General features: G+C 42.3%; 1 protein-coding gene and 1 pseudogene across 1 annotated transcript; both read left to right on the top strand.

The window, feature by feature from the left end:
• Window positions 1-1,856: 1,856 nt before the first annotated feature.
• Window positions 1,857-5,304, top strand: LOC115167129 (protein TSSC4-like; annotated as a pseudogene).
• Window positions 5,305-5,630: 326 nt separating this feature from the next.
• LOC115167128 (anoctamin-9) lies at window positions 5,631-18,389 on the top strand. The gene is made up of 24 exons (XM_029721237.1): window positions 5,631-5,941; window positions 8,762-8,833; window positions 8,983-9,105; window positions 9,321-9,463; window positions 9,559-9,608; window positions 9,710-9,768; window positions 9,952-10,031; window positions 11,163-11,297; window positions 11,447-11,540; window positions 11,638-11,698; window positions 11,799-11,881; window positions 12,125-12,229; window positions 12,358-12,522; window positions 12,600-12,636; window positions 12,786-12,897; window positions 13,401-13,458; window positions 13,576-13,673; window positions 13,936-14,135; window positions 14,347-14,499; window positions 14,601-14,745; window positions 15,828-15,950; window positions 16,212-16,305; window positions 16,714-16,826; window positions 16,989-18,389. Exons 1-24 carry the CDS (start codon window positions 5,918-5,920, stop codon window positions 17,020-17,022), a joined length of 2,361 nt encoding a protein of 786 aa, XP_029577097.1. The 5' UTR covers window positions 5,631-5,917; the 3' UTR covers window positions 17,023-18,389.
• Window positions 18,390-21,312: the final 2,923 nt, after the last annotated feature.

Below are 21,312 nucleotides of genomic sequence, written 5' to 3' on the forward strand. Positions count from 1 at the left end.
GAGTCAGAGTAAGTAGTACAGAAGTTGTCTTATGCTGAGGCAGTGAGGGATCCTGAGAGAATCCCTGTGAGTAGGCCTAGTAGATCTGTGACAGCACAGAGGGATAGGTCAATGAGTGATGTATGCTTCAGAGAGGTTGGTTTAGCGTTCATAACGATAGTTTTAATGAGTGTAGGGTTAGATGGCAGGGTCATTTAAATGTTTTTACTTTCCCCATTTTTTCCATTTTGTGGATCAAAGTAGAATGAATTCAAATCAAATCAAATTGTATTAGTCACATTTGCCGAATACAACAGGTCTAGACCTTACAGTGAAATACTTACTTACGAGCCCCTAACCAACAATGCAGTTAAAAAAAGATATGAATAAGAATAAGAAATAAAAGTAACAAGTAAGTAAAGAGCAGCAGTAAAATAACAATAGCGAGACTATTTACAGGGGGGTACCGGTACAGAGTCAATGTGCGGGGGCACCGGTGAGTTGAGGTAATTTGTACATGTAGGTAGAGTTATTAAAGTGACTGCGTAGATGATAACAACAATGCAAATAGTCTGGGTGGCCATTTGATTAGACTTTCAGGAGTCTTATGGCTTGGGGGTAGAAGCTGTTTAGAAGCCTCTTGGACCTAGACTTGGTGCTCTGTTACCGCTTGCCGTGCGGTAGCAGAGAGAACAGTCTATGACTAGGGTGGCTGGAGTCCTTGACAGTTTTTAGGGTCTTCCTCTGACATTGCCTGGTATAGAGGTCCTGGATGGCAGGAAGCTTGGCCCCAGTGATGTACTGGGCCGTACGCACTATCCTCTGTAGTGCCTTGCGGTCGGAGGCCGAGCAGTTGCCATACCAGGCAGTTATGCAACCAATCAGGATGTTCTCAATGGTGCAGCTGTAGAACCTTTTGAGCATCTGAGGACCCATGCCAAATCTTTTCAGTCTCCTTGGGGGGAATAGGTTTGTCATGCCCTCTTCACAACTGTCTTGGTGTGCTTGGACCATGTTAGTTTGTTGGTGATTTGGACACCAAGGAAATTGAAGCTCACCTGCTCCACTACAGCCCTGTTGATGAGAATGGGGGTGTGCTCGGTCCTATTTTTCCTGTAGTCCACAATCATCAACTTTGTCTTGATCACGTTGAGGGAGAGGTTGTTGTCCTGGTACCACATGGCCAGGTCTCTGACCTCCTCCCTATAGGCTGTCTCGTCGTTGTCAGTGATCAGGCCTACCACTGTTGTGTCATCGGCAAACTTAATGATGGTATTGGAGTCGTGCCTGGCCGTGCAGTCATGAGTGAACAGGGAGTACAGGTGGGGACTGAGCGGATGTGTTGTTACCTACCCTTACCACCTGGGGACGGCCCATCAGGAAGTCCAGGATACAGTTGCAGAGGGAGGTGTTTAGTCCCAGGGTCCTTAGCTTATTGATGAGCTTTGAGGGCAGTATGGTGTTGAATGCTGAGCTGTAGTCAATGAAAAGCATTCTCACATATGTTTTGTCCAGGTGGGAAAGGGCAGTGTGGAGTGCAATAGAGATTGCATCATCTGTGAATCTGTTAGAGCGGTATGCAAATTGGAGTGGGTCTAGAGTTTCTGGGATAATGGTGTTGATGTGAGCCATGACCAGCCTTTCAAAGCACTTCATGGCTACAGACATGAGTACTACGGGTCAGTAGTCATTTAGGCAGGTTACCTTAGCGTTCTTGGGCACAGGGACTATGGTGGTCTGCTTAAAACATGTTGGTATTACAGACTCGGACAGGGAGAGGTAGTACGATTCGATCTTAGTCCTGTATTGACGCTTTGCCTGTTTGATGGTTCTTCGGGGGGCATAGCGGGATTTCTTATACGCTTCCGGGTTAGAGTCCCGCTCCTTGAAAGCGGCAGCTCTAGCCTTTAGCTCAGTGCGAATTTAAACCCCAGTCTTGGTAGCGGTAATGCAACAGAAATTGGATGCCAACCACCGTTAAACCTCAGCGAATAAGATGTATGTCTAGAAAATATGATGTAGGCCTACACCGGCATTACATTTACAATCCATTAGACTACTGTAGGTGGCGGTAAGGTATCGACGATTGGGTTATTTGCCAACTAAAGGCAGGAGCGGGGAAAACTACCCTTCCCAGCATACATTGCCGCATGCAAACCGAAGTTGCAACGCCAGCGTGAAGAAGGTAAAGCGGGAGATGCAGGCGCTTGCTAGCAACACAAATCAGCTTTGAACGCTTTATGTAGTAGCTAGATAGTTTACTGAACACATTCCAACGTATCAATGAAGTATTGTAAGATATAGAATGCTTGTGTGTGGTTGTGGTATGTTCCACCCTCCCTTTATTCAAAGTCAGCTACAGCTAACGTTAGCTAGCCAACCAGGCTACTAGTTGACGTTAGCTAGATATCCAACGTCGATTTCCATAACTGGTTTACATCGTGGTGAATTACTCAATCCTCCATGTTGTTATGCTGTCTCCCCATCAAATACCATGACAAACAAAAGCTAGCTAGGAGACCTGAGATACGCACGAACTAACTACTAATGTTAGGGGGCGTAGTCGCTGTTTTAGTTCTTGTCCATCGCACGACGATGAGATGCCCCTGTTTTGTCGTTTTCCATATCCTTTCATCGTAACTCATCAAAGTAAACATATTTTTAGATTGCGGGAAAGACCCTGATCCACACGTAGGCGTGGGGAGCTGCTTGCACAAGCGTGGACCAGAGCTTCTCTGGCAGTATCATTGAGCTAGATGTAGGACTCAGCCCGTTTTAGGATGTGCAGCGCCATTGAGGACTTTAAACATGTTTAAGTAGTCAACAGGGTGGGACATCCAATAGGTTAAGGAAGGATCACATTATTCCATCCAGGGTGATGGAGGGATCAGCCAATTAATTATACTCATGAGCAAACATCCCATAACTGCAGGTGGCAGTAAATCGCCAACCTTGGATTTGTTTACAAACTCCATAGAAGTAGTAGAAGGAGAAAATTGACTACTTCAAAATGGAGATGGCCTCAGTGGCTTTTCCCATGCTCTAGCAGATGTCATAATGGGACAGATACAATGTTGCGTCCTCTAACTACAATATCTCTATGAGTGGTATACAAGGCAACTCATTGTCGTTGCGTGATGGACCAGAGCTACTGTGTTGTATGCAGATCCATCTAAGTATATGAGTCTGGTTGTATGTATGCAATGTAATCACAATTTCCATATGTGCAGTGAGTGGGTAACCGACTGTGATCTGCGTGTATTTGTTTTACAGATTGTCGCTACACCATTTTAGTCTGGTATTGGTCACACCATGGCAAAAGTTGGAACTGTCATCTATCCCCACACATTTGTTGTCTTATCTGAGCTGAGCAGCATCCCAACCAGTTCCCACAACCTGTGAGTCTGCAACTCCAGTAAGATACGTCCTCACACTAATACAAACGGTAACATTACGTAGGATGTCAAACATTCAATTATCTGAAGGCCTTCGGTACTGATGCACCCACTTACAGTACTCAATGTTCACACTACGCTGCAGAGGACTTATAGGCCTACTCATTTGCAGTTGACTCACCACACCTGATGTCACACTTGATGTTGATGTTGTGCAATTGCTCTGAAATGTTAGTTTAATTGTTTTTACCTGTCAATGTACTTATTATTTACAGTATAGGCCTAAGCTTTAAATGACAAGAGCCGTGTTGCTGTTTTCAATGTATATCTTTCTGTGTGTCTGTTAAGGGTGGAAGGACTGCCATCACCATTGAACCTCACTGATACAGAAAGTGGCAGTGTTGCAGCTCTACCAGGCTAAGGTCAGTCATTTCTTGACAAAGTGAAAATATTATAATGCATGCTATATTACCATACATATTATATGTTTCAATTACCACTCAGAACAACCCTCTCATACTCTTCCAGGCTCTTGGCACCTTGAATGTGTGAAAGTCGTTTTTTTCCTGTGGTATCAGACCCAGGCCCTTGAGAGCAATGTGTGAGCAAGAGGACCACGGAGACGGTGCCCGTAACAAGCTGTCCAACAGTGACGCCATCAAGCTGACAGATGACCTCTCTCTGAGTGACTCTGACCCTGAAGAGAGTAATGAGTTCATAGACCCAGAGGTGGAAGACTTGTCCTCATCTGATGATGAAGAGCACCAGAACTCTTGCCCTGGTCCCGGTCCCAAGAAACCTGCATTCAGTCTGACAGGTGGCAGCTCAAGCTTTTCCAACCGCAGCCGAAGCATCTTTGATTGCCTGGAGAGTGCCGCTAAGCTGTCCTCGTCCCATCTGGGCCAGGACAATGTCATTGACGGGGTCTTTGCACGTCCCCCTCCACCCCCACTGCTGCAGAGTGGAAAGAAGTATGGGGAGAAGGTAGGGGAATTGGTCAGCAAGCCTCCTCAGAAGAGAGGAGTGCCAGATTACCTGGTGAATCCTTAGCGCTGGACGCGCTACGACCTGGAGGATGTGCCAGAGACTAGTGACAGCAAGAATAGCATGGTGGCTCAGCAGTACATACAAAGCCTGCAGCAGAAGGAGAAGGAGAACACAATGGAATATGATCCTGAAGAGCCTTTTACACCTACTTTCAACCAGGGCCAGGGCAGTAACTCAGAGCATAAGATCGTGTTCTCCAGGCCTAGCCGGCCACAGAAAGATGAATCTGCAGATGTTAACAAGCCTGATCGAACCAAGAAGGTAGGGATGGGTCTCTGTCACTTAGATGATGAAGAAGAGGAGGGTATAGGCCTGGCAATCGCCCCCCAACGCCCAAAGGAGAGTGAGCGGAAGAGGAAGTGGACACCGGGTTGGGGACGCAGAGGGCGTGCTGAATGATAGGAAGGATCAGCCGCCTATTGGCTTCGTCATTAGTAGGAACGTCAAAAGGAAGAACTTCCGCAAGACGTCAGAGAAAGAGGAGGACTGAGAGTACACATGCATGACCTCAATCAATTGAAGTCCTCTGGAAATAATGGATAACCCTAAATATGGGCAGTATTTTAGTGCTTCCCTGTAGAACCTCAACCAGTGGAGTTTTTTTCCTAATCAAGGGAATGGTTTCGGCCTCTTGACTTTATCAGAATCAATGTAAAATGTGTATTTTGAATATTAACTTCAGACATGAAAAGCACTTGTCAGTAATGCTAATGTATATGGCTGTTTTGAAGTCCAAAGAATATTGAATTTAGCTGTCAAGTATACTGGTGGAAGTGTAATGTAAACAATTGTATTTGTAGTAGACCCTTGTAAGTGGAATTATTTTTCCTATTGCTATAACTATTATTGATTATTGGAGCAGTAAAGTCTTCCCACAACTAAATAGTTTCTTTGTCTCTAATGAATATTTGTTCCTGTATTTTCCATGGCTGATGTGAAGCCAATAGTGTTTAATTTGTGATTAATCTAGAAGTTATCCAACGTGTTATCATTATATGACAGTATTTGAAGCATGTGCTTATGAGTTAATATACATTGCTACATTCATATCAACGTCAAATAATTAAATTATTCGTTGGTTTCACAGATAAGCAAAGCACACTCATTTGCATGCACTTTCAAACGTAGAGCGATACAAAGAGACTCAGTTTTGGTCACTAACTGTAAACCTTTTAAACGACTGCGACTGTCCTATTATGACCAGATGGCCGCATTGCTATTCCACGGGAAGCGCTCAATATCAGCGCCTCACCTTTTGAGAAGTAGTGACGCTACCTACCTGAAAGCAATTGACTCAGAAACGCGGAAGTGAAGTCAACTTATCTTTAGCTAAGTACAGTAGTTTTTAATATTTTACTTTTAGTATAATTAGAGCTCCATGTCTGAAGTAAGGGTAAACGTTTCGTGAGTAATGAAGAAAACGGCGCTCCAACGACAGAAGATGTGAATGGTGACGTTCAATATTCGCTCAATTTGGATTACGAGTGTATTGCAACATGTACTTCAAGAATCCAGAGCAGGTGAGGACAATTATTTATTAGCAACTCACCTGCAAACCATTTAGGAAACATGTTTTCATGTAGCCTACAGTATTTTGAATGATTATAAAATCAGTTGGACTGAATAATGTATTTTTAAAATGTTATACTCATGGATTATGGCAATGAAACCGCTTTTTAGAGGTGACGGTCATAGCAGGTTAAAATATATTGCCATCTTGCTATAACCTGTGCAGAAATCAATACGTTTGTGTGTGAGTATGCTGAGTTGTGTTATGTTACTGTAACAAAAGTGGCCTACAGTGCCTTATCTATGGACTAGATGTGGGTCAAACGTCACACACACCCTCATTTTACAGGTGTTTTATTTGGACTGAGAACACATTGACTGTGGCTCATTGTAGCTGAGGTTCCCTGAAACTATTTTCTGCCTCGTATGACCATGTACAGTGCCTTTGGAAAGTATTCAGAGCCCTTGACTTTTTCCCACATTATGTTACCGCATCGAGTCTTTTGGGTATGACGCTACAAGCTTGGCACACCTGTATTTGGGGAGTTTCTTCCATTCTTCTCTGTAGATCCTCTCAAGCTCCTACAGGTTGGATGGGGTGCGTTGCTGCACAGCTATTTTCAGGTCTCTCCAGAGATGTTAGATCGGGTTCAAGTCCAGGCTCTGGCAGGGCCACTCAAGGACATAGAGACTTGTCCCGAAACCACTCCTGCGTTGTCTTGGCTGTGTGCATAGGGTCGTTGTCCTGTTGGAAGGTGAACCTTCGCCCCAGTCTGAGGTCCTGAGCGCTCTGGAGATGGTTTTCATCAAGGATATCGCAGTACTTTGCTCCGTTCATCTTTGCCTCAATCCTGACTAGTCTCCCAGTCCCTGCCGCTGAAAAACATCCCCACAGCATGATGCTGCCACCACCATGCTTCACCGTAGAGATGGTGCCAAATTTCCTCCAGACGTGACGCTTGGCATTCAGGCCAAAGAGACCAGAGAATCTGGTTTCTCATGGTGTGAGAGCCTTTAGGTGCCTTTTGGCAAACTCCAAGCGGGCTGTAGTGTCTGTTACTGAGGAGTGGTTTCCGTCTGGACACTACCATAAAGGCCTGATTGATGGAGTGCTGCAGAGATGGTTGTCCTTCTGGAAGGTTCTCCCATCTCCACAGATGAACTCTAGAGCTCTGTCAGTGTGACCACCGGGTTCTTAGTCACCTCCCTGACCAAGGCTCTTCTCCCCCCGAGTCTTGGTGGTTCCAAACGTCTTGCATTTAAGAATGATGGAGGCCACTGTGTGCTTGGGAACATTCAATGCTGCAGAATTGTTTTGGTACGCTTCCCCAGATCTGTGCCTCGACACAATCCTGTTTCAGAGCTCTACGGACAATTCCTTCGACCTCATGGCTTGGTTTTTGCTCTGACATGCACTGTCAACTGTGGGACTTTATATAGACAGGTGTGTGCCTTTCCAAATCATGTCCAATCAATTGAATTAACCACAGGTGGACTCCCAAGTCGTGGAAACATCTCAAGGATTATCAATGGAAACAGGATGTACCCGAGCTCAATTTTGAGTCTAATAGCAACTGGTCTGAATACTTGTGTAAATAAAGTATTTCTGTTTTAATTTGTAATAAATTAGCAAAAAATTCTAAAAACCTGTTTTTGCTTTGTCATTATGTGTGGGTATTGTGTGTCGATTGCTGAGGAATTGTTTTTATTTAATCCATTTTAGAATAAGGCTGTAACAAAATATGGAAAAAGTCAAGTGGTCTGAATACTTTCCGAAGGCACTGTATAGGCTGGATTCATTGCAGCAGCTAAAATAAATGAACAAAAATCCCAGACCAACTTCAAATATTTCACAGATTTAAAGGTCACTTATCTGGCCTTTGGGTTTCAAGCATAACTTCACTCAAAGTCGGCTGAAAAGTCTCCCACCATGATCCTTATCTAAAGCATGCAGATCTTTGAGAAATTTTCAGGTCAGCTTTTTACCCTGGACCATGTTGCTCTGAAGAGTGTCTATGATTTATGTGATGCTGAGGCCTGATGTATGACACCTCTCCTCTGGAAACCCATGCCATATCCACTACACAGTACCCTACATCCGAGCCAGCCTCCTTTCAACGTTTGCCTGGTCTTCTTGGCTGTGCTCCTGGTGAAACAGGTTATTTCATTAAAGTTTATGCAACTGCACTAAAGAGGGTAATATTGGCACACCTCCAAAATATGATCAGTCAAGATTGGATTATGTCTCTCGAGACATAGCAGAGCATAGAACTCAGTGTGGCCTTAGAATATAACATTTATATTTTGTTCAGAGGTTTAAATAATCCCATCGTTTTGTACAGCAAAAGCCTACATGCCCTCCCAGCCAATCAGTGTGAGGAGCAGTCTGTGGAACATTTTCACTGATGGGCGTGTTGGGGCCTGTAATCTGGAAAATCCTGTGGGAGTCTGGAAAAATGAAAGTGAAAGACTGACAGGCTTTAGAGAGAAACATGCATAACAACAGAGATGGCAAGAGGGATGGCCCAGTCGCCTTTATTTGTTTTACCACTCTGCTTAGCGATGTGTTATTTACAGTTGGTCCATGAGATGTCAAAAGGAATTTGCCTAGTATCCCTTTTTTTTGACACAGGATAGTGAAGCCAAAATGATGATTTGGCTGTAGTGAATGAAGGCACATCATTGACCATTATGTTAGCTGAGAGGTTCCTTGTGGTCCATGCTGACTGGCACATGCCTGGCAGACCACTGCAGTGAGGTGGGGAGGTGGGCCAGCCCTTGTATAACAAGAGAGATGTCACATTGTTCCTCTTTGTTACCCTGTGTTTTAGGATGGTATTGAGCTGCAGGAGAGAAACATGGATGGCTTTGACAATACCATGGAGGCATTACTCCCAACTCTGGTAAGCGACAACACAACACACACACCATCTATTCATTTCACTGCATTCATAACTTAGAGCCATACATAGTCATACAGGTGATAATTATTCAACCTGTTTGTATGACACAGTCCCTAGAATACAGAAAGCCTTGTGTGTGTTTCCCACAGCACCAGCAGAGGACATATGATTATGTTCTAGTTGCTGACAAAGTTGAGGACCAAGAACACCCAAAGTTTCGGAAGCAGGTGGCTTTTATTGACCACCTGAGGAAGAAAAACATGAAAGTGACAGTGAGTTTGTTACTTGACTGAATCACGTTTAAATTCTATATGGAGCGTTGTTGAGGCAATGTTCCTTTATTGGGATGTGTACAATATTTTATTGGGATGTGTACAATTGTAGAGTGTGTGAAAGTTATATTGTAACATCATGGCCAATCCTCCCAAAATGATCAAATTTCAACTGGTTCAATGCTCGTCATGTACTTTGCCTGTTTTTGTGTCAGAAAATCATTCATGATGACAAGGTGTTTTATGGTGTCCGGGCCCCGAAGGAGATCTTTGACAAGTACAGGTACCTACTAAAGGTGTCTGATGCTTGCAACTGGAGCGGCGACCGGAAATGTGTCAGAATCCCTCACTCAACCAGGTGAGACGTATTGAACTCTCACTCTTGCCATTTCATACACAAATAACATTAACTTCCAACATGTCCTCTTACCTTGTTCCTGTTTTTTTGTTCAGGATCAGAGTAGTGCATTACATCCTACACCACACCCATATCAACACAGGAGGTATGTGAAGTGCTCCCTCCATTGATCTCTTTAGCAACATATTTGTCCCTGACTTCAATTGTTCGTCACTCCTAACCCTCTTTTTCATTTCAAAACAACAGAGAACCTCAGAGAGCTTCAGGAGAAGGGTGTCTTTGAGGCCACATTCTGCCTGCATGAGGTTAAAAAAAACATCTCCTTAATAATAATGAATATACCTGTATACATGATTAGTATACCTGATTACTTGTTCAATTTTGAGGGGCATTGTAGCTGTTTATGCCTTGTATGATCGTAAGTAGCCCATATGAAATTCATTGATGTGAAATACATCTACAGTATGAGCCGCTTTCTGTTTTTATAGAGGAACAAGCAAAAGGTGTTGAAACAAAAGTGGGCACGATGGTCTGCTCTCTGTACCAGCCAGCCTGTTGATGATGTCAGGTAAGACCTTCTATATATCCTGCTATGTTTCTGTGGCTTTTGGTTTCACAGTGGCTTTTCCTCAATTGGATTTGCTCAACTCCTGCATCCTCTCACCTCCGTCCTCTCTGGCCTCCTTTTGAAAAGGGTCATAGGTAATCGAGGAGAGGCGTCGAGAAGGGGGAAAGTGGACAAAATTGTGCTTGTATGAAATGAGACTCCTTGTACAATAGCACATGGACGTAAATGACGTTTACAGGGTGGAATCCCCAAGTAAATGTATACAGTGATAAAAACAAATGTAGCTAGCTAGTTGTGCAAGACATGTTGTAGATAAAATGATCAATAGAATATTGTTTTTAAATGTTTGCATGCTTTTCTCCTTCAAGAAAACAATAGCTGATTTCAAAGTGGGTTTGGAAGATTAAAACTCTTCCACGAAGGAATCATGTTGGATTCACTTGTGCTTCCATGCCAAAAGGAGGCTATCGAGGAAGGGAGGACCATCTTCCGTTTCCTACAAAAAATGGTCACTCTCCTTGACCACTTATCAGTTTCAGGGTCAACGAGGAGAGAGGACTGGGGAGAGAGGGTGGAGAACAGACTTTTTCCCAAATAAGAAAAGGTCTATCTTTCTCGTTTTCAAAGCAATTAACTCTGTTACCAGGAGGTATGCCAGCTAGTGGTTATATCCACACAGAACTTTGGGTTTGCCGATGCAGCTAAATGTGATGTGCTTACCTAAAGCAGTATTTCCCAAACTCGGTCCTGGGGCCGCCCCTGGGTGCATGTTTTGTTTTTTGCCCTAGCACTACACAGCTGATTCAAATAACCAACTCATCATTAAGCTTAGTTTGAACCAGCTAAGAACAGCCCTTAGCTGTGGTATATTGGCCATATACCACACCCCCTCGTGCCTTATTGCTTAAATATATAGCATGCAAATAGCAATACAACATGTCATTTACCTCAGTGGTGTGAAAGAGAAATTATCAAGATGACACTAAACTAAACTGTGAAACTAAACTACATGTTAATTACATTTTTTTTTAATCCCCCTGGAAACCTAGTAAAGGGTGTTAACTGAATAGGAATGTCCCTTTCCTGATGTGAATTTGAACATGCAAACTGAAATGTATCTATATCTGTCAGGAGTTACTTTGGAGAGAAGGTGGCTCTGTATTACCTGTGGTTGGGCTGGTACACCATCCTGCTGGTCCCTGCAGCCATTCTGGGTGTGATTGTGTTCCTGTATGCACTGGCTTTCTTTAACACCAGCCCCCTCATGTGAGTTGACAGACACACTGAGCCAAACTCTTTATTAAGCTGATTGGTGCTGACATTTTAATAGGAAGAAAAAATAGGTTACATGGAGTTGCTCCTCTTTAAAACTCTCATGTGTTTCTGAAGGTGCATTTTGTGTCTTCATATTACAGAAAGGAGGTCTGTGAGTCTGACACCGTAATGTGCCCGAGGTGTGACAAATGGTGTCAAGTATGGCAGCTGCGTGACACCTGTACCTATGCCAAGGTAACTCATGTCATTCTACCATACTGCATTGCAAACTTTACTATTTAAAAAAAATAGTTAATACAGTTTGTATGTTCAAAATGTGTCTTTTGTGCAGGTGAGTCATCTGTTTGACAATGAGGGGACGGTGGCCTTTGCTATGTTCATGGCAGTCTGGGGTAAGTCTCTCACACAGGATAAAACTGATTCTTTCCATCCAATACATTTTTAATTCAGATAAATCTTGACTGTCATGACTTGTCCTTTTTATTTTTCCAGCTACCATTTTTCTGGAGCTGTGGAAGAGACACAAAGCAACGTTTGTGTCCAAATGGAAAGTCTTTGACTGGTGTGAGGAAGAGGTACGGCTTCACTTAGGCCTAAGAAACCATTATATGTCTGGATATACTGTACACTATAGGATGGTTTTAGCATGGTTTAGGTTGTCTGTTACTCATTGATATTACCCAATCATATACTCTTTCAAATAGCAAAAATAATGTCCCGTTGATTACTGTTATCTTATGGTAGTGACCCATTGTGTGATTGATATGACCTCAGACCTCTGTGGTATAATCCTGAATATTGTTCCATCTGGCCTGCAGGAGGAGCTCATCCTGGGAGTACTCAATGATCCAGACTGCCATCCCAAAGAGTTTCGCCATTCTTATCTGCGCAGCACTCTAGTTCTGGTGCTGGTCACTCTCATGGTCAGTCCCAGTCAGTCACTCAGTGCCGTATTGCATCACAGACGTAGCAGTTTTCATCCTGGGCTATACCAGTGTTTAGCTCCGGTTCAGTCAATGTTGTCCTCTCACTGTGTGTGTTCTTTTACCAGTTGGTTCTGATCATCGGGCTAACCCAGGCTCTGGTGGTGTTCCGTGTGGTTGCTGCTGTGCTGTTATCAGAGGGAACATGGGAGTTTGTAAGGGACCATGCCAACACTGTAGCAGTAATGCTGGGTGCTGTACTACACTACATCACCATGCAATTTATGACCAGAGTAAGTTTAACCAGCAACCCCTCTAAGTCATGTAGACCTGCACAGTCCCTAACTCTTCTCCTCTCTTACCCGGATAGGTCAACAAGGCGGTGGCCTTCAAGCTGTGTGAGATAGGTGAGTCTGGAGAGGCACATATGTTTGCATTGAACATTTTCATTTACAATCAAACATGTACATGTTCATCTCTGTAATTCCATCAGATGGAATTGTACTTAGCTAAGTGAGTCAGTGAATGAAGTTAATGTTGCTGCTCTTGCCTGCAGAGAAGACACAGTCGTTTGCGGCCACTGAGAGGAGCTTCACTGTTAAGATGTTTACCTTCCAGTTCTTCACCCTCTTCTCCTCACTCATATATGTGGCATTTTTCCTGGGCAGGTACTGAGTGCAACGTGTGTGTGTGTAGTGTTAATATTTGATCGGGCTGAAAGTACATGGGGCTCCCGAGTGGTGCAGCGGTCTAAGGCACTGCATCTCAGTGCTAGAGGCGCCACTACAGAACCTGGTTCGATTCCAGGCTGTATCACAACTGGCCATGATTGGGAGTCCCATAGGGCAGCGCCCAGCATCGTCCGGGGTAGGGTTTGGCCGGGGTAGGCCGTCATTGTAAATACGATTTTTTTCTTATCTGACTTGCCTAGTTAAATAAAGGTTAAATAAAAATAAAAGATTGCAGACTAGCCTAAAGCCAAGGGAAAAACTGTTGGTAAGGTACTGCTCTGTGTCAACTGTCATGGGCAGCCTAGCTGTATGGAGAAAGTGTCCATGTATCTGTGATCCTTGAAATGTTTGAATCCTGAACCATAAAGGTGTAAGTATTTGAAATGTTTATGCATATGTGCTTACATTTAATGAATCTAACACACTGTTCTTGTGCATAGGATAAATGGTCGCCCAGGCAGCTACGTTCGTATTTCTGGTAAATGGAGATTGGAGGAGGTGGGTAGCTCATCACTATTTAAAAAAAGTATTACTTAACATGGGATTATGACATGGTTGAACGGTTTGGATTGTCTTTATACTGTTACCATATCTGCCTTTTCCTGTCCTTGCCAGTGTCATCCCAGTGGCTGCCTCACTGACCTCTTCATTCAAATGGCCGTCATCATGTTGCTCAAACAGACACTGAATAACATCTTTGAGTTTACTGTGCCGTAAGTACAGTATATAGCTATGATTATCTACCTGCTTAACATAGATACATTCTGAGGAAATGAATAGGTTGAATAAGCCCTTTGATGTGTTGAATAATCTTTTGGTAATGCAAATAAACGTTTGACTGTCAGTCAGACGATAAAACCCCATGTAAAAATGAATTCTAGTTAATGAATTGAATGAATTCTAATTAACCGAATTAGACATCCAAAGTGGAGCATCATACTTTCTCACTTTAAGTTGTCCTATGTTGTTGTGCAGCTGGTTCAAGAGTTACTTCAGAAGGACTACAACTAAGAAGCTGGAGAGGAAGTGTGGCCACTGCTACAAAAATGCATGTCGCGAAGAGGAGAAGATGGGCCGTGACCCATGTGATATCTGCAAGCTGCGTGATTGGCTGCGCAACTACGATCTGAATGACGTCAACTTTTTCAGTCTCTTCAATGAGTTTCTGGAAATGGGTACGTCGCTACCTTCCATGGATGTCTCATTGACTCTCTAAGTCCAACGTCTTTATTTATTTCACAGAAGTGCTTCTCTATCTCTCTCTTACACTGTGATTCATGGTCTCTTATGTTCAATGATTCTTCGCAGTTGTTTTTAATGACTTCCCAATCCCCCGTCTTGAATGTTAAATCTCTGTTGTGTTATTACACACTTCTCCTCATGCAGTTGTTCAGTTCAGTTTCACCACCATCTTTGTGGCGGCCTTCCCTCTGGCCCCTCTACTGGCCCTCATCAACAATATCTTTGAGATCCGTCTGGATGCCATCAAGATGGTCAGCTTGGAACGTAGATTAGTCCCCAAGAAAACCAATGATATTGGTGAGTTAAACAGTATATGTAAAAGCTTGTGCGTCTCTGGTAAACTCCTTATCATGTTTTTGTTAGGGCTTGTATGCTCATCCCGTAATATGATTCCTTAGGTATATGGACCAAAGTTCTGGAAGCTATTGGTGTTCTGGCTGTCATTGCCAATGGGCTAGTCATTGGGGTGTCCTCAGACTTCATCCCTCGGCTGGTCTATCGCTACCACTACGGACCCTGTGCCAATGGAGAAGCTGATGTACAGTAAGTTCTACTGTAGCACCTTGTGCAGGGACTGGTGCATGGGTTGCACCTACAGTAGTGTAGACCTTTCACAGAGCATTGTCTGCACTCTTAAAGCAATGAATGCCATAGTAATAATGTAGATAATGTCATCTGATAGACTACATTCGAGCCTCCCGAGTTGCGCAGCAGTCTAAGGCACTGCATCGCAGTGATTGAGGGGCCACCCCAGACCCTGGTTCGATCCCGGGCTGTGTCGCAGCCAGCCGTGACCGGGAGACCCATGATTTGGTGCACAATTGGACCAGCGTTGTTCGGGTTAGGGAAGGGTTTGGCCGCCCAGGATGTCCTTGTCCCATCGCGCTCTAGCGACTCCTGTGGCGGGCCAGGCGCATGGACGATGACACGGTTGCCAGTTGTACGGCATTTCCTCCGACACATTTGTGCGGCTGGCTTCCGGGTTATGCGAGCAGTGTGTCAAGAAGCGCAGCGGCTTGGCAGGGTCGTGTTTCAGAAGATGCATGGCTCTCGACCTTTGCCTCTCCCGAGTCCAAACGGGATTTGCAGGGATGGGACAAGACTGTAACTACCAATTTGGATATCACGGAAATTGGGGAGATAAATAAAATAATACATTCTTTATTGAAACTGTTCCAAAGGCTTTGTAAGGCAGAGTTCAACAGTTCCCTAGTTTAGACTTTATTGGCTTAAGTAACCATGCTGCTATGCTGTGGAGAAATGGGTATATTTGCATATGAAACAAAGCACTGTGGTTAAACACTGGTGGCAGATGTCAAGGACATCCTAAAGTTGTAATAATACTGACTCGCCATGTTACCATGTGACTATTTGTTTGCCCTTCAAGCTGGTTGTGAAAAAGGCTCGCAATTTAGTTCTGTTTCCCAGACAATTGGATATGGAATTATGATTTTGTATAAGCAAACTAAGTTGTATGCTTCTAAATGTATGTTTTGTGCTGATTCGTGGGGCAATATTTTTGGGGTTCTCTAAACAGTTAGCTGCATAAAACCTCATGAGTTGGAGAAGGGTACTGCAGGTTTGTTTTTATATGACCATAATCCCTTTCCCCCTCCCCCTTATAGCTGTATGAAGGGCTATATCAACGACACCCTATCCATTGCTCATATAACAGACCTGAGCGTGCGGAAGGACTTTTTCCCCAGTCAACTGATCACAGAGAGCGGCTTCAATGTTACACAATGCAGGTGGGCATCTGTGAGGCACAACTAGGTCACTATGGAAGCTACTATTTACCAAAACCTGTCTCAACCCTACTGCCCATCTCTTAATTTCACTGTTTATATAACTGACTGTTTCAATAATCAGAAACCAAAGCAACCGATTCTCCTCAGGCATGCATACATGTAGCTAGAGTCTATCCAGTCACAAACAGAAAGAACCCAGTCCAGTGATACCAGTAGTTGTTGAGAGAGATTGTTGATGGTGAAACTTGTGTGTTTTCCCAGCTATAAAGACTACAGAAATGACGTTGACTACAGCCTCACCTCCCAGTTCTGGCTCATCATGGCTGTACGCTTTGCCTTCGTCGTCCTATTTGAGGTATGTCTTTCTTTGCATCCGTGAATATGTGTATTTGCGTCAAACTACTTAGATTATTTTCAGTATAGTTTTGGCACATCAGGAATCACTGAATTCCATGTTATTGATTTTTAAGCTCTGCACCCATGATTAAATCATCAAATCAAACATTATTTAAAGGGCATTTAAAATTGTGACACACTTTACAATAAAACTAAAGATGTAAAAGCAAACACAGGATGTCTAAAACAATAAAATCACTTAATAAAATCATAGTAACAGCATAAAATAACATAAGGAGTACTCACAAAAGGTGAGTTTAGGGTTTTGTCAAAACCTTATCCTTGCAACTCCAAATGGCCATTGAGCAATGCCAAATATCATGGATATGATTGAACAAGCCTGTCCGTCTTTCACCTCTATCTGTAGCATGTAGTGGTCATCTTTAAATGCATTGCTGCCTGGTTTGTGCCTGACTCCCCCATGTTGGTGAAGAATGACAGACTGAAGGATAAACTCTGTAGACTCAAAGAGGAACTACAGTGAGTTAAAACATATGGTTATAGACTACCACAATATTCCTTGTATGAACATGTATTATAAAGTGTTACCATTAGTGTTGCCGTACTTCATCTGCATGGAACTTATTATCCCCATAGTGATTTCCATGATCTGATTAAAAGGAATGTTGTTTGTGTTGACAGGGATATGAAGTACAGGCAGTCCACAGATGTGTGATGACTGCAACAGAGGGACATCCTGAGACATGACCAGCACGACACATGACTTTGAAGATTTGAAAAAAGACACATTAAAAATGATGCTCTCTGCACTGTCCTGAGATCAGCATCTTACAGCATAGCTAGTGCCTGGTTATGAGAGGTAGGACAGCCTCATCTCCCAACACCTCTGAGTTTTCCCCCACATGGTCAACACACTGTTTATACCGGTGTGATTAATGGCCACCCGGGGCGCATGCAAACGTATCTTAATAGCCGATCGGGGATACAAGTTTCTACGAGGATTAGACTGCTCCAAACTCTATTTCACATATAAGCAAGGGTACCCCAATATAAATGAACCAATAGACTGACAGACTAACCCCAGATACCAAAAGCCAATCCACAACTGTGGTTCATAAGAAGAGGTCCATATAACATTGTATTTTCTTGAATGACCAGTATGTAGGGGATCTAGTTTCAGGCATTTACTTTTCTAATCAAAAGGGGACCATCGCAGTTTCCCAGAAGTTTGGTTGGTGTGAAATCAGATAAATTAAAAGGTGTGATGGGTCCGTACACAAAAATATGTTGCATAAAGATGACTTCATTAAAAAAAAACGTATTTTCACTGCATCAGGGATAGCGTACAGACTTTGCAGCCTTCTTCAGTGTGTAGATTTATTTTATGCCTGCTACATTAGGTTAACCTAGCAGGGATGCCTATACAGTAACAGAGTTGTGGTTAATTTTGTTTCACAAACTATATATGACATACAAATGGAAAACCTGAGTTGAAATGTATTGGCTCCCTTACTCTGGCCAATATTAATGTTTTACAAAGAACTGCGGTAGTTTTATTGTGTGACATCCTGTTTTGCAAATATTGTACTGATGTTTCCTGTTTCCTGTTTACATGCTTTTAGTAACCTATGTTCTCTCAACATATAGAATCACAAAGTGTGAATAATGTAATTTATCTTTGTGAAAGGTTGATATCTTTGTTATATAATTATGCATCTCTTGACTTTCCTTTTAATCCACTGCATTATTTCTTTATTTGAAATTAAATTTAGAAATATTGTTATCCCTTTTTAAATTCAAACATAGCGTTGCTTTATGTTGTGTGTATGTGCAATAGTTTTTGTAAAGTATAATTCAGAAATGATTTAAGCCAATACCTATGGATATTGTATTGTTGTTGGAATGGTGTACATTTTGAGTTGCTGTTTTCTTTTTTTACTGTATATTGTACATACAGTATGTGACAGGGTTTTGCTCATCAGTCTGTCACCTGAGTGAAAGTGCACTATAATTTTGTCCATTTTGTCCACTTTTGATGGACCGACGGGACAAAGATTAAAGCCTGCAGTGATTTTACTCTCAGCTGAATGTGTACTTGAGGACTTTTTTGTCTGTTAAAACCTCTACGGGCCACGGGGGCAGTATTGAGAATTTTGAAAAAAATATGTGCCCATTTTTAACTGCCTCCTACACCAACTCAGAAGCTAGGATATGCATATTATTAACACATTCGGATAGAAAACACTCTGAATTTTCTAAAACAGTTTGAATGGTGTCTGTAAGTATAACAAAACTCATATTGCAGGCAAAAACCTGTGAAAAATAGATTTAAAAAAATGAGAATTCTGTGACTGTACTATTTAGTGTCATTGTTTTAAAGATACCACAGTGAGAAAGGATTCAGTTCGCAACTCCTACTGCTTCCACTAGATGTCAACGATCTTTAGAAAGTTGTTGGAAGCATCTGTCATGAATACAGACCGAATTAGAATGCTTACAAGTTGACACGTCATCACTTCATTTTTTTGCGCCTGCGCATGAATCTGAGAAGAGTGTCTTTGTCATAATAGTTTATTCTAGACACTTGATAGGTTGTGTGAAAATATTACTGATGTTTACTGATGTTTCACGTTAAAAATGGACCAAAAGATTAATGCTAAACAACGTTTGACATGTTTGAAGAAACGTAAATAGATTATTTACTAGTTTTTTTTTAGCTTTTCGGCGTGACTTTACACTGCCCACCTCATTTTGTGGGAGCCTACTGAACGCTAACTATTTGGACATAAATTATGAACTTTATCAAAAGAAACCACATTTGTTCTGGACCTGGGATCGCTGGCAGCGCCTTCTGATGGAGATAATCAAAGGTAAGGGGATATTTAGAATGTTATTATCGATATTAGATGATGCTAATGCTAACGGTATAGCTTAGCTTAGCTTATAGCTTAGCTTATGTTGTTAGCATAGTACCCAGTTTATAGCAAAATGTGATTTCCCAGTAAAGTTATTTTGAGATCTGGCCATTCGGTAGCAATTACGAGATGATAATATATTATTCTTTGAATGACAATATTATAATTTACCAATGTTTTCGAATAGTAATTCCGTGATTTGTAATGCTGGATTCACTGGGAGCATTCGAGCCGAAAAAAATTCTGAATTTCACCGTGACTGTAAATGCTGTTTTTGGATATAAACATGAACTTGATGGAACTAAAAATGCATGTATTGTCTAACATAATGTCCTATGAGTGTCATCTGATGCAGATTGTCAAAGGTAAGTGCATAATTCTAGCTAGTTTTCTGTCTGTTGATGCCCTTCTTTGAATTGGCTAAACATTACACGCAGCTATTGTCAATGTACTCTCCTCACATAACCTAACTTTATGCATTCTCCGTAAAGCCTCTGAAAATCGGACAGCGTGGTTAGATTTAGGAGATATATCTTTCAAATGGAGGAAAATAGTTGATTATTTTATTATTTGAAATGATTACTCTTGCAGTTTTGAATTCCCCGCCATGGTCACATGACAATGAATCCCAATACCGGGATAAGATCCTGCCCCCTGGCCTCAACAGGTTTTAAGCTAAGTAGACACAATGAACTGCCATTTGGTGGTCCACACCCTGTGTATTTCCCTAACAAGTTGAGCCTGATCAACACCCCAAAAATAATTTTCACATTAGGTCAGGTAAATAAAATAAACAGATAGAGGTTATAGAGAAAAGTGGTCCATTAGAAGGTTTCTATGAAACAACCCTCTATGAACATAGTGTCTGTATACCACAAGAGGGCAGAGTGGTCTTCTCTTCTACAGCCCAAAGGTATATACAGCACTAAACTACATAACCTACCTTGTGGAAACAGATTTGGTGAAGGGACATGAAAGGGGTCATCTACATGGTCTGCTAAAAGCAGTTCCTAACTACATGTCATCTTACTGTAGCTAAAACTATTCTATCCATGTCCCCTGGCCTGTCGTTTCATTGAGAGTTCCTCCCCTCTATTAGAGTTAAACCAAAAATATTCTCAGTGTTCCAATAACATAAATCCTCTTAGTGGGTTCACTTCATATCTGGAATGCATTCAGTGAGGTTGCAGAAATACTAAGGTCACACTGAGCATATAAAATATACTTTTGTTCTTACTTTAAAAACAGCATGTTTGTGTGGACAAATCAGACTAACTCATGGTAGAACAGTTCATCAATCTGCCTTTCTCTATTCTTAACTTTTGTTTCTCACTGAAGTTCTCTAACCTGACTCTCTGTTGAGCTCAGAGGAAATAAAACCAAGCCAGATCCTTCTGTCTGCATTCCAAGGCTTTCTCCACTCCCTTTATAAGAGGGTTGTTAGCCTGTGTCTTTGCTCTTCATCTAGTCTTTTTACTCCACCACCATTTCCCATGACTTCCTGGAGAACCTTACCCTCTCACCACAGTTCATACCTCATAGTGTGCTGCCAGACTGAGGAACAGTATCTGTAAACTTAAACGCCCTGTTTGGCCTGCCGCCAATGAGAACAATTCCTCCCACAAGAGAAGGCAGTACAAGGAGCCCAAATGCTTCAGAGGAAACTCCATACAATGTGCATATTATTAAACTTACCAGTAAACAAGAGAAAACAGAAGTTCCCTTGAGTTTGATTGTATCTTTACAATGCAATCATGTATCATGCCAAATCAATTCAATTAAACTATTACCTATGAGAAGCAATTCACCTCACATACTGTTACAGAACACAGTGTGAGCTAGCCAACGTAGATGAATAATGCAGAGAAGTAATGACCTGTGTGTGCAGTGGCCTCAGAGTTGGGTTCAGAGTTGGGTTAACTCCCTGTATCAGACTCAGACATACATCAATGTGTCAGAGGTCATACTGGGTAGTACTGTAAAGTCTGCTTTCATATTCAACACTCCTCAGCACTTTATTTAGACGCCATTATTGCAAATTCTTTCTTAGTCATAAATGACACAAGGGTGAGTGAATTTCAGAAGCAGGG

The sequence above is a fragment of the Salmo trutta genome, chromosome 29 (assembly GCF_901001165.1).
Source record: "Salmo trutta chromosome 29, fSalTru1.1, whole genome shotgun sequence".
Taxonomy (NCBI): domain Eukaryota; kingdom Metazoa; phylum Chordata; class Actinopteri; order Salmoniformes; family Salmonidae; genus Salmo; species Salmo trutta.

Bases quoted from the DNA above. Each gene is read 5' to 3' on its own strand.
- LOC115167128 (XM_029721237.1), top strand. From the start codon at position 5,918: ATGTACTTCAAGAATCCAGAGCAG. The intron at 12,898-13,400 runs GTACTGAGTGCA...TCTTGTGCATAG, and splicing joins GTGGCATTTTTCCTGGGCAG to GATAAATGGTCGCCCAGGCA. The intron at 15,951-16,211 runs GTGGGCATCTGT...GTGTTTTCCCAG, and splicing joins TTCAATGTTACACAATGCAG to CTATAAAGACTACAGAAATG.